General features: G+C 34.3%; 1 protein-coding gene across 5 annotated transcripts in view; it reads right to left on the bottom strand.

Annotated features, from left to right (window-relative positions):
• Positions 1–13,441, bottom strand: part of STXBP5 (syntaxin binding protein 5) — a 171,217-nt gene that overhangs the window by 62,142 nt on the left and 95,634 nt on the right. For all 5 annotated transcript variants that reach the window (XM_049654494.1, XM_049654496.1, XM_049654497.1 and 2 more), the window contains exons 12-18: positions 12,453–12,600; positions 12,179–12,246; positions 11,818–11,858; positions 10,729–10,949; positions 10,048–10,226; positions 4,379–4,504; positions 2,577–2,728 (exon numbers count right to left, since the gene is read on the bottom strand). In XM_049654494.1, coding sequence (XP_049510451.1) covers positions 2,577–2,728; positions 4,379–4,504; positions 10,048–10,226; positions 10,729–10,949; positions 11,818–11,858; positions 12,179–12,246; positions 12,453–12,600 — 935 coding nt within the window. The remainder of the gene's footprint in view (positions 1–2,576; positions 2,729–4,378; positions 4,505–10,047; positions 10,227–10,728; positions 10,950–11,817; positions 11,859–12,178; positions 12,247–12,452; positions 12,601–13,441) is intronic.

Below are 13,441 nucleotides of genomic sequence, written 5' to 3'. Positions count from 1 at the left end.
CAAAACATGACACATACTAGCCTGTTTCACTTTTGTTATAATTAAGACTTTCAGCAGACATACACAGGTGGTTGAAATACTTTATCACTACTTGCCCCTGTAACAGTCTCATAATTTTTATTATGAAAACACTGTACATATTTTAGTTATGGGTTCAACTATATTTTAATACAGCTGTAAAACCCTTAGACAGTAATGCCTATAAAATAATTTCATCAGTGACACCTTACTTGTTATGAAAACGTATTAGAATCTACTAGTATTAAAACATTTTTCCAAACTAATCTTTAAAAAAAATAGAAGAGGGGCGCCTGGGTGGCTCAGTCGGTTAAGCGTCCGACTTCAGCCAGGTCACGATCTCGCGGTCCGTGAGTTCGAGCCCCGCGTCAGGCTCTGGGCTGATGGCTCAGATCCTGGAGCCTGCTTCCGGTTCTGTGTCTCCTTCTCTCTCTGCCCCTCCCCCCTTCATGCTCTGTCTCTCTCTGTCTCAAAATAAATAAATGTTAAAAAAAATTAAAAAAAAAAAATAAATAAATAAATAAAAAATAAAAAAAATAGAATAACCTGGTGGTATTTGGGCTATACTTCCAGAATATATTATAAAACACACCTTTTTTGCAAGAATATATGTTTTATCAATGCAATTAAAGAATTTTAGTATCAATTATTTCACATTTAATTTTATTCGAAATATAAATAATTACAGTATTTTAGAACTAAGGCATAAATATCCTTAAAATGTTAAATCACATTTTAAAATAACTTTCTTTTAATTTTATTTAATACATAATCCTAAATGTTATTACTGCTGAGCATAAATAAGTATCTTAAGATGACAAAAAAAAATTCGAATTGTTCTCCTGTGCCTAAACATCTAACTCTTCAATACAAATAGAGCAAATAATAATATAAATAATATTACAAGATTTACTCTAGAATAAGATGCAACAGAATTTAAGAAAGAAATATTTTTGAAATCAGATGGTAAAACTGGTTTCTATCCTTGGATTAGTTTAGGTATTTAATTTCTGGAAATTTTATGAAACTATGATGAGGTATCAGGAATAAGATAAATGAATTTTAGGAGCAAGTTTTTACTTGCTCTGTGGTAAAACTGCCAAAAGTACTTGTCTTCTCTACCATGACAATGTTTTAACTTTCTAACATTATAAATACATATTAGTCTAAACTAAATATTAGTTTCTTTTGCTTTATAAAAAATACTGGATTCGGATGCAAACATTTCAATGGCTATTTTCACATACATATTATAGATGAATTCAAGTAACGAGGACAAACATTTAGATATGTAATTTAGAAATATAATGCTGTTAAAAGCTCTTTTAAAAATAAATGAGAAAAAATGATTTTACATACAACAAACAAACATGCTGTGACTTAACTGATATGGAATAAATAACTTACTTAAGGAAGAACGGAGTTTTTTCACAGATTCAGAATATAAGCTAGAAAGGCCGCACATGCAAGAAGTCACAATCAGCCCACCTTAGTGAAGCAATGAAAAGCGAAGAAGAAAAAAAAAAGGAGACAAAGATACTAGAATGGTATGGTTGGGAAAATTTCTGCTGAAGATAACGCGAGACAAAATGATCACACACAAAAACAAAAATGGAAAAGAAAGTTCAACCATCAAGCTAAAGTGACAGTAAGGTCTATATCTCACCACCTTTTTCTTCTTCTGTCACGAACTGTGATAAAGGTAACATTAGCTAATTATGTCATGAGAGAAAATGAGAAATGAATCTCAGGGAGAATTTTAATTCGGAGAGACTGAGTTATAAGTATATACGTGAGCTTCCCAGTGTTCCACTGCACACTGGCATTCTGCAAACGGGCTAAGTCAGCTAGAGATACGGCTCCCCTTAATCCCTGGTCCAGTGGAACAGGTCCTGAGGAGACTGGAACCTGTAGGCCAGTAATTGCTGCAGGCCTCACTAATATACCCCAAGTGCCAGAGATCCAATACTATGGGGGTAAAAAAAAGTGCGGGGGGTGAGGAGTACTGGTATAGATAACCAACCAGACATATGAAAACATTTAAAATTAGACTACTTATGCAGAAAACACAAAAGAGTCCTAACAAAGAGAATTCTTAATGGGTTTGGGTTTGCATTGAATCAAAGCTACCTAAAACACTGTATTTTCATAGAATTCAAATTCACTTTTGCATTTACATTTTTTTCACATAGGAAATGCTCCCTGTAAATTAAATAGTTGGAACAATGAATTTTTGGTCTCACAATACCAAGTAATAAAAGGGGCAAAACTTTGAAATTAACTTTTGTTTCACAATAATGAGACAAATTTTCATCTCATAATTTAGCTGAAGAAGCTTGCTACTGTGGTTCTTTCCCAACATTAATTAAAATTCTAAAACAAAAGCAAAATCTAATAATAATACAAAACAAAGAAGGCTCTAAACTTTTACTAGTTTTTGACAGTTTATATATATAGACTAAGTCAGACAAGCTATTTATCTCACTGAAGTACTTATAGTCACAGAAGTAGCTTTAGTATTTATAGAAATCCTAAAACTCAGGACTTTTTCTTTATACCTCCTGAAGGTTGTCGAGATTTACGAGGAGACCGGGGTTCTCTCCGATAAGGATCATTGGAGCCATATAATTCAATAGTGCCCAGGTTGAGGAGTACTGCTTTCTGGAGGTAGTCTACCATAGCAATGCCATTACAATTGCCAAAAACTACCCTGGGAATAGGAAAAGAGCAAATACTTTAGCATAAACAAGTATGAGGATACGTACTTGTAGTCTTGAAGGCTGAAAAAGAAGAAGGATGGGTTTTTCACAAAATTCCTCTCTGAAACTGCAGACTATCAGAGACATGGAAACACAGGTTACACATTACATATGCCTTCTCACTCATGGAACTGTACAGATCTTCTGCAGACATTAATGATTACAAATCAACATCATTAAAAAAGAAGTTGGCATAGGAAGTGAAACATGATCATAGTCATAAATCTCTATCCTAGGAAATGTGACATGTATTTTTTTTTTTTTTGACTTAAGGGCATTTTGAGCAGCTCAAAAGTTGTGATAATCCCTACAGTCAAGAATAAAACTAGAAAGCATTAAATCTTGGAGGTCTCCCTTTGGAGTATTCCAAATACCTTCCCAATTATAAGTCAGGACCTACAAACCAAACAATTATGAATAAAGAAATTTTACTCTTTTAAGATGTCTTAAACCAGGAGTTGAAAACTGGAATGTATAGAGGGAGGGGCTCTGTAAGTAACACGAACGGGCCAGACAAAGGCTGGAGTGAACTGGAGAGTGTATGACCCATCTAAAGAGAAAAAGCTTCAACTCCATTTCTGCTGATGACTGTTAAGGAGGAATGGAGACATGGGCCAGATGATCAGGTTTTTCAGTTGAAGTTCTAAATATGGATTGCATAGTAAATTATCTTGGCAAGTAGTTCAAATGTCAAAAATATACAAAAAGGGCTAAATGCAATGTTAACTGTGAGCCCAATGAGCCTGTGATCAACTGATGTGCAACTTCCTTTAAAACTTCCTACTAGTTATTTTTCTTATTCCCTCCTTCCTTTATGGTTGTGGGCAGTGAAATATTAACAAGGAGAGGTTTGTGTTCTTATATTGTGGGGCAGCAAACCAAAGACATGAGAGAAAACCAGCTCAGACTATAGTCAATTTTAGCTAGGTATACATCTGCAAGAGACAGACTGAGTGATGACAGAGGAGGAAGAAGAAAGATCAATGAGTCCCTAGGACTAGCATCAAGGAGACCTACATACCAGCAAATGGCCCTGGGACTGCACAGTGAATGTGTGGCTTCTCTGATACCACAGTGCTGATTTAAAAAAAAACCAAAAATACTCTATGAGTCTACCAAATTATAGTAAAAAGTAAGTCTAATTAATACTAAATACTTGAAGGCATGAATTGATAATACACCTGCAGTACAAATACTTCAATAAACTATTACTATGCTTTTACAATTTATACAAGTGAACTTTGAAAGTAGCAAGAAGACATTATATAGGTTTGATTCAACATTTACAGAATCAGCTTAGCACAAAGTCTTCTGAGTTCATGTTGTTAGACCTCCATTATGCTGAGTATTAATAAGGAAATCATTTCTGAGAGTAGAGCCAGGAGATGGTATATTGACTTCAAACCTTTATCCCAATTCATTAGGAAGCAGTATAAGCATACTCAGAGTAAATTATCTGAAACAGAATTATATTCCAAACAAATGCTGAATTTGATCTGAAATTAAAGTTATACAACTTTTTAATTGATGCTATAATGAAGATCATCTTTTCTATTTTTAAAAATAAAAGAATGTATGAGAAACACATAAATTATACTCACAATCCATAGGAAGAATTGACTGCCAGGCTGGTTATTTGTTGTGGTGGTTCTCCACTCACCCACACCAACTGAATAACTAGTTCTGTCTGATAACCTGGAGACTGTTTAAGTGGTGAATTTTTAACTCTGTAATAAAGGATAATATATTACCTTTTAACCCATCTTCAACTATCTTATTAGCTCATGTAGTTATAAAGTCATGCATAAATAACTATACAAAACATAACTTTATATATGAAATTGTACTACACACATGAAAAAAAAAAAACGAATCCTGTTCTCTAGAGGCATTTAATGTGGTTAGAAACAAAACCCGTATGTGAAAACAAAAATAAGAAATCATATGTAAGTTCCCATTATAAATTCAGGGCTTAGAAGTGGGGAGGGAGAAAACAAGAATGAGTAGGAAGGGGAAGGAGAAATGGGGAGAAGAATGAGGAGAACGAGAAGCCCAAGAATTAACAAGAGGGGGAAAAAAATCCAGTTAGAAAAAAAAAAAAAAATGGAAGTTAGAAAAGTACCTAAAAAAGCGGGGGGGGGGGGGGGGAGTAAAAGTAGACTTAAATATATAGGGCACCTGGGTGGCACAGTTGGTTAAGCGTCTGACTCTTGATTTCAGCTCAGGTTATGATTTCACGGTTTGTGGGATTAAGCCCTAAATCAAGCTCTGCACTGACAGCAGGGAATCTGCTTGGGATTCTCTCTCTCCCTCTCTCTCTCTGCCCCTCCCTTGCATGCTTTCTCTCTCTCAAAATAAATAAACACTTAAAAAAACATAAAATCAAGCTGTAAATATATGGCTTAATTAAAAGTGGCCAAAACAAAATGAGTTAAATGAGTAAAAAAAAAAATTGTGAGAAATTTAATTTTGTGTGCATGACACTTTAACGATTAAAAAAAAAAGTACTCTTTGAGTTTTGATTGCAGACTCTTTCCCCAATAATTACTGAATGGGTGTTCAAAATATATTGCTTCTGCAAACATATGCAAACAAGGAGGAAACCCTTAGTCAAAGATTAACAAGTGTGGAAGTTTGTCCACAGTGGAAGTGTGTGTAGTAACAGTGAGAAATCTGTACAGCAGGATAGGCCAGGGTGAGAAGTTAGAGGGTCTTCAGCGCCTCACTGCAAAAGTCTGATATTTGTAGAAAGTACTGAGGGCTTTTGAAAAGCTAGCATTTAAGTCCTGGCTCTGCCATTTTCCAACTATCTTCTTATCTAAAAAGTGGGAATATTACTACCTAATCACAGTACGGAGACATTTTGAGTGGCTATGAAAGAGCTGTCAATGGTCAAATTACACAAAAGTAATATATTTTTATTATTTTAAGGAATTAAAAGCCAAATGAAGGTTTATAAGAAATACTTTGGGAAGATTAATTTGGTGGAAATTTACAAGATGAAGTAGGGTCGGAGAACAATTAGGAAGTACCTGTAATTCTGAAGTAAAACAGTAAGAAAAAGGTAGATTTGGAACATATTATGAAGTAAGAATTGAAAAATGCTTCTAAACTCCATGAAGGCAAAAACCCTGCAGTTACTTTTAACACTAGCACAGAAGAGGCGCTCAATATTTACTGAATGAATGAATGAGCTGAAGGTTCATCAGAGGTAGATCACGGGAGAAAAAGAATACAGAGTGATCGTAAGTTAAGGAAAGGAAGGAAGGCATGAAGGAAAGAAGGAAGGAAAGAAGAGGAGAGAAGGAAAGAAAAAGAAAAGAAAGAGAAAGAAAATAAAATGTCAGAATGAAGAGCTACTTTTACAGGAATATGCGGTTAAGTTTGAGGTGATGGTAGGATTTTCAAGTGAACTACTAGTAAAAAAACAAATGTATTCCCAAGCTTCACTTTATTGAGTAAATTCATACAAAATTTTTACAGTACTTGTTACACACATGTCAGGGGGAGTGAGGGAGTGGTTTATGAGTCGGAGACTTTCTAAGGCATACAGTTACTTAAATACCATACCTTTAATACGCATACCAGGAAACTTCAAGTGGATTTGGAAGATGACATTTTTTTTTCTTTAATGTAAGTAATTTATTTTTGTGGGTGATTACTATTTAAAAAAAAACCTACTTTGACTTTAAGGTGAGAACATTTTTTGATTGCTAAGACTCCTCAAATAACTGCTCTTGTGAAACTTAAGCAAAGCCTGGTTACTTCAGCAATTTTTGAGGCTTCTGCCTTGGAGGGACAGTCTAATGGAAGAAGGAAGGGCAGAAAGAAAACTACGCAATGTTAAATCTCCTAATACCAATCTCAGAGGTAAGGATGCCTTTGAGTCATTTAGTTGATACCTGTAGTGAAGAAGACCGTCACCCCTGGTCTTTAGGGTGTGTTAGCCAAATTTTAGGGTAAACATGAATCACTGAGGGTCCTCCAAATATGAACCAAGCTACAGTTGCTTTTCCCTATGCAAAGTCTGTAAGGCAATACACTCGGAACTGTGTGCTGGCTGAGGCACAAGTTCTGGCTTTTCTCAGGGACGTACCCCCTAATCAGTGGCAGCCGTCCATCTCGAGATAGAAATGAAGACACAGTATTTTTCTGAATAGAAGATTCTGAGTGTGTTATTTTCTCCTTATATGAATTAGGTAAGCTTCAAAGAAGTCAAACCTAATTACCTCATGCCGGCAAATTTAATATGCACATTAAATTAGAACCTCAAGAGCAGAGCAAGCATTCACGGATAATATTACAAGTGCGTATATGGGCACATTTAAAACTTCAGTGATAAAGACACACAGAATTCATGGAATTCTTAAATTACTTACAAGAGACCAAAAAAAAAAAAGTTATTAAGCAAAAATAAGCCAAGCAAGCCTGCTACAAAACCCCTAATTGGTAAAAAATTGGAAACTGGATCAAGTAATGACAGGATAGGTTAGATTTAAAAATGCAAAATGAGGGGTGCCTGGGTGGCTCAGTTGGTTAAGCGTCCAACTTCAGCTCAGGTCATGATCTCACGGTTCGTGGGTTTGAGCCCCACTTTGGGCTCTGTGCTGACAGCTCAGAGCCTGGAGCCTGCTTCAGATTCTGTGTCTCCCTCTCTCTCTGCTCCTCCCCCACTCATGCTCTGTCTCTCTCTCAAAAATAAACAAACATTAAAAAAAAATTCAAAATGAGGGAAAAAAATGCAAAATGGGGATGGGTGGGTGTAACATTTTATGTCTATAATGATTACATGCAAGTTATTTTAATGATTTTAATATATGTAAATTAAGGTTTACTTTTTAAAGACAAGGGGTTGAACCTTTGTGAAAAGCTCCATAATTTGTACAAATGTATTTTAAATGTCAAAATAATGTTTGGAGGCTTCGCAGTTTCAATTGTTTATCTGCTTTGACAAATAAACTGCAAAAGTACAATTAAAATACTAAAAACATAAAATTTTATTGGTAAAGGGAATAAACCAAATAGCTTTTAAAATGATTCTTCAAAGGAACAAGTACATACAAAAACATTTTGTATAAAAGACAAACAAAAAACTCGGGGCACCTGAGTAGGCTCAGGATAGCTCAGTGGGTTAAGGGTCCAACTCTTGGTTTCAGCTTGGGTCATGATCTCACAGTTGTGAGTTCAATCCCTGCCTGGGGCTCTGTGCTGACAGTGTGGAGCCTGCTTGGGACTCACACACTCTCTCTCTCTCTCTCATGCTCTCTTTCTCAAAAATAAATAAACTTTAAAAAGCAAAACGAAACTCAGTATTAGTTATTTTAGTATCAGTTTAGTTAGATCTCTGACATTTAAAAACCGAATTTTGGGACTGTGGACAAAAACAACGTGAAGTTACCAGAAAACTATTAAAAAGAAAAAATGAGGTATAACTCAAATTGCCTCCAAAAGCACTAGTGAATATGTCGATTTTAGACAAAAATCTCAAAACTCTGCCACCAAAAAGGTTACCAAAATAAACGTCAAAGACAAATTGCACTATACAGGCTTATAAGACTTATATTTAATAAAAGTCTGGAGAAATACACATTAAAATCAGAAGAGCATTAATAGAAATTTTACAAGTTTAAGTTTAAAGCAAAATAGTACTGAAAAAGTAAAAGGGAAGAATGTAGAATTCTGTATTTCCAAGTCTCATTCTAGTTAAACATGTGCCAGAACCGCAGCAAAAAGGAATTGTGTGCATGTATGTACATGAGAAAGAAAAAACGTGAGGCCTTTCTAAGAAATGCAGTTGCTTAACCTCGATGCCTGTATGTTTTCGATCAGATCAGCATTTCTCATTGCTGGCATCAGCAGCCTTCTGAGCTGGAAAGTTCTTTGTTGGGGGCACGGTTGTGCGCACTTGAGCATCACCCCTGGCCTGCATGCACTAGATGCAACAGCACCCTGTTCCTACTGTTGTGACAAGTAATAACGACTCCGGATATTGCCAAATGCGTGCAGAGGAGCAAAATCATCCCTTTTGAGAATATTAACACAAAACACATAATCTAAAATTTATATAAACACATAAGGTATAATTTTTAAAAAGTCTATACATTTTAAATGATGATGATATAAAAAGAATCTGCCCTATGTTTGGGGTGAGCGCATTTTTGGGTACCAAGGCCTTCTCCATAGTAATTCCTTCACGAAGCGAAGAGACGCTGGCAGATCTAAAACAAAACCAGGACAAACCTGGTTCTTTCAACTGACGTAAATTATCTCTCAGCAGCCATCTCTACCTTGAATCTACTAATCTGGGCTTTGGCTCAACTCTTACACTGGATTTTTGTTTACATTTTCCACAACGACACTCATTACCCTAACTGACTTCTCTGTAAATGTAATTAATCATAGTCTTCATAAAATTTTTCAGTGGTCTTAACTCTTTCCTCATTGTTTTATTTCTCTGCCATATTTAAGGCCCATACCCTTGAAAAAGTTAATACTCAGTAATATAAATTAGATAGAAGAAAAGAATGTTTTATCTAATTTATTCCTATATAAAAGCAAAATGTATTCAAATCTGGAATGCTACAATAAAGGCATTTAAATAATGATACTGTTGTGCTACACAAGATTCAGAAATACAAGAAAATGATCACAAGAAAACTGAATCTCTAAATATCAAAAAAACAGAATTTTCAGAGTGGTGGAAAGCACTCTAAATACACATTTGAGGGGCGCCTGGGTGGCTCAGTCGGTTAAGCGTCCGACTTCGGCTCAGGTCATGATCTCGCGGTTCTTGAGTTCAAGCCCCACATCAGGCTCTGTGCTGACAGCCCAGAGCCTGGAGCCTACTGCAGATTCTGTGTCTCCCTCACTTTCTGCCCCTCCCCCACTCATACTGTCTCTCTCTCTCTCTCAAAAATAAATAAGCATTAAAAAAAATTTTTTTTTAAATATACCTTTGATCTACCTAGGAATCCAAACTAGAAAACATCCAAGGATTTGGAGGATTGAGCTGCATACACAGGAAAGATCCATGCTGTCCTACCAGTATTGTTTACGGATCAAATCTTAGCACTTCAAAGACAAAATCACAGAATTCAATCATATTCCTCTTGTTGCCACAGAAAAAGAAATTGGATTAACCACAGCAAAACAAAGAAAGAAATGTTATGTCATTTTTCTCTATCACAGGAAAATATTATTCTAGTAATGTTTATAATTTACTTAAACGAAAAAGTAGTTTCCAAAACATCTGCATTTTTTTATAACTTACTTTAAACAAGGGACATTATCACGAAGTCCGTCAGATGAACTGCTACTGGTAGAAGGATGAGACTGAGGAGGAATGGGCTGAGGAGTGGCGCCCCCCACAGGTGTCGGCAGAGGTGGTGCCTGTTCACCCTCGGGGGATTCCACATCACTTATCTCATATAACAATCGAACTTCAAGCATCTGTTATAAAAGAAAGACAGTTCACCTACTACTAATAATTATTCACTTTATTACACTTCACACTCATACACACATACACTTCAGTGGAAACATGTTGTAAGGGTAAAAATTTAGCCACGATTTCTAAAGGTAAAGATTTAGGAAAGAAAAAAAAAAATGTTTCTGACTCAGCGTTTCAAAAATGATTGTGTGTGTGTGTGTGTGTGTAAGAACACACGATGATTTTAGAATTCACAGCATGCCTGTTAGTACCAAATTAGAGTATGCTCATATTCATATTAACTTTCCTTAAATGAAACACATAATATACATAAGGCTTTAAATGCTCACTAAAAAGATATAGATTAAAATACACTATTTTCCACAAAAGACAGATGGCAATGTAAACACTTAAGTGTTTTTAAAAATTCTAGAAAAAAACGACTGCAAATAATCTCCTAAATAATTTAAAAAAAATTAAATGTTAGACATCTGACACTGAAAATAATTAAGAGACTATTACCGGAATGACTTCTGTAATCACTTCTTGTTTGCTGAATCTATAAATAATGACATGAGCTGAAACTCCAGCTATGCACAGCATTCTACTTTCCGGACACCAGGAGATGATCTGAATGGCATATGGATCTTCATCTACAATATCTGTGTTTGGTCTGTCATCTTTATTTCTTGACTTTTCAAATACTTTAGATGTCTTTAGTTTATATAATACTTGCAGAGTTACTAGAAAAAAAGATAGTATATGTTAAACATTTTAATATAAAAAGAACAAATATAAAGTAATATTTAATCACTCATATTATCTAAGGAAAATAGCCAATATTTATTCGAACCATATTTTTATTCCCAGGTCTACATTTCTCTATTATTCTTTTAGATAATGCATTCATTGGACCTACTGACCAAAAAGAAAGGTGTACCTGTATTCATTAAAAACAAAAACAAAAAACTCATCATGATGATGAATTTAGATAACCTGAAAAAAAATCAATGACAAAAATATTTTGTGAAAAGAAAAAAGTATAAATATAATGAAAATAAAGAACATTTTTGCTTTCTAAAATGATTTTCTACCTACTTTCACTACAAACGGTGCTAGTACATCTCATATTTCTATATGATGAAACACAAAATATCCTGAGTTAACTGGAGTCTCACTGCTTGCTATGTATATTTTGCAAACATTGATGATTCAAAGCATTCTTTCTTTTTTTGCTATTGTGTAACCAACATGTATATTCCACAAAGAAAATACAAATTACTGTTAGCCGAACATCAGGCATTATTCTACAAATTTCTGTTGATTTGAAACACATTCTCACTTTTCCTAATTCTGAGTTAAAAAGAGAAGGTTTGAAGAAATTTTGAAGAAAGGATCTGATTACTTCTGCTGAGAATTTTTCTTGACTGACTAGACAGTATCCTTAAAAATATCTTACGTCTATCAAGAATTCTAAACTCATATACTTGATAAATCAGTTATTAAATCGATAGCTTCCAAATTTTAAACTAAATGTTGATTATGCAATTATTATAAAACAGGTTATATAAAAGCAATGATTATATAACAAACAATATTCAAAATACTTACTTGCAGAAGCATCCCAGAACTTAACTGATCCATCAGCATGCCTATGAAAAGGAAATGAGTTAAAACTGTGATGATACAAAGGAAAAAATATTACATTTTTTCTTTCTTTGAAGTATACTGTTATTTGCACATGATCTTAGCCAAAAGGCTGAGAAGCGATGAAGTATACTGTTATTTGAAAAGTTAGCCACCAAACGAGGAAAGGTAAAAAATTCAGGGTAAGTTGGCAGGTTCCAGACAATAACATTTTTTAATACGCTACAGCATAAAGGAAAGCACTACCTGCCCAATTAATTAACGTCCATGTAGTCTTTGTATTTAGCCATTATTGGTTTAGTGGTGAAAACAGGCTTTTACTTACCCTGTAATAATTATTTCTGGGTAACTTTGAACACCTAAGCCCCAATTACCTCCATTAATGGGCCATTCCTATAAGAAAAGATTATAGTATAAAGCAACTTTCAAGCATCTTCATATATATATTTCTATGATAACAGTAAACAACGTATTTTGCTCCAAAAAAGGATTTTCTATATATTTTCTCTAGAAAAGGTATACATGTTATCAAATATTCCAAGGTGATAAATATAAAATACTGAAATGCAACATTAAATACTAAAACTCATGTTCAATACCTTTTTGCTGTAACCTTGACGTTTCTGTCTAGCTCCAACAGAATAAAGTGCAGGAATGAGGTCCACAGGACAATCAGCAAAATATTCGCAACATGTGACAGGGGATTCGTGTATACTCAAAGGGTAGGGATTTTCAAATATAGGATATCTTTAACAATAGGAAAAGAAAAAAATTTCTGTATTTAATAAAATTAACACAATGAAAACTTTTAAAAATTATTTACATCTTTGGAACAAAAACAATATTTAAAATTTGATTAAAGATAACATTCTCTGAAGGCCCATATGACATATTATCTAAATTTATATTTTAAATTTTGGAATACAGTGCTCTTCTCCATATTTTTGGAAATTACATACATTCTGTCACAGAGATTTAATAGATTTAATTTATGCAAATATGTAAAAAATGACATCTTCTATAATGCAAGTTGCTCAGTTAGACTAGTAAAGAGAAAAGCTGCAGCTGGAAATACATACCATGTGGCACACACTGGACTAAGTGCTTTATATAGACATTTATCTTCTTTACTTCTCACACCACACTTACGATGTAGAAATTTTATGGAGGAACGAAAACTTAGAGTAATGTGCCAAAGGCATGCCAGCCGGCAAGGAGAAGCCAAATTTAAACTATGCTCTTAACTGTAAAGTTCTCAATCAGCACATTCCTCATTTTTATGTCAAATAACACAAATTTTCAGTTCTCTTCTCCATCAGTGTAATGCCTAGTGCAATATTTAATCTAGAGATGTTCTCTTGTTTTAGTGATAATCTAAATAAAAGTCTACCTTAAAGGTTTCCTAGATAGGAAATTATTTCATTAAATAAAGCAAAAAATGCTTTCAAAAATCTTAAAGTAAAATCCTAACTAAATGTACAATGATATTTCTTTTCTGGTTTCAATTCCTTTTGAATGGTTACTTAAAAATATCTAGAAAACCAGCAACTGGCCCTAAAAAGTCTCAGAAGTTTAGAGTGGCTCATCT

The sequence above is a fragment of the Panthera uncia genome, assembly GCF_023721935.1.
Source record: "Panthera uncia isolate 11264 chromosome B2 unlocalized genomic scaffold, Puncia_PCG_1.0 HiC_scaffold_24, whole genome shotgun sequence".
Taxonomy (NCBI): domain Eukaryota; kingdom Metazoa; phylum Chordata; class Mammalia; order Carnivora; family Felidae; genus Panthera; species Panthera uncia.
Note: the sequence above shows the minus strand (reverse complement) of the source record. Positions and strands in the feature narration are given on the sequence as shown.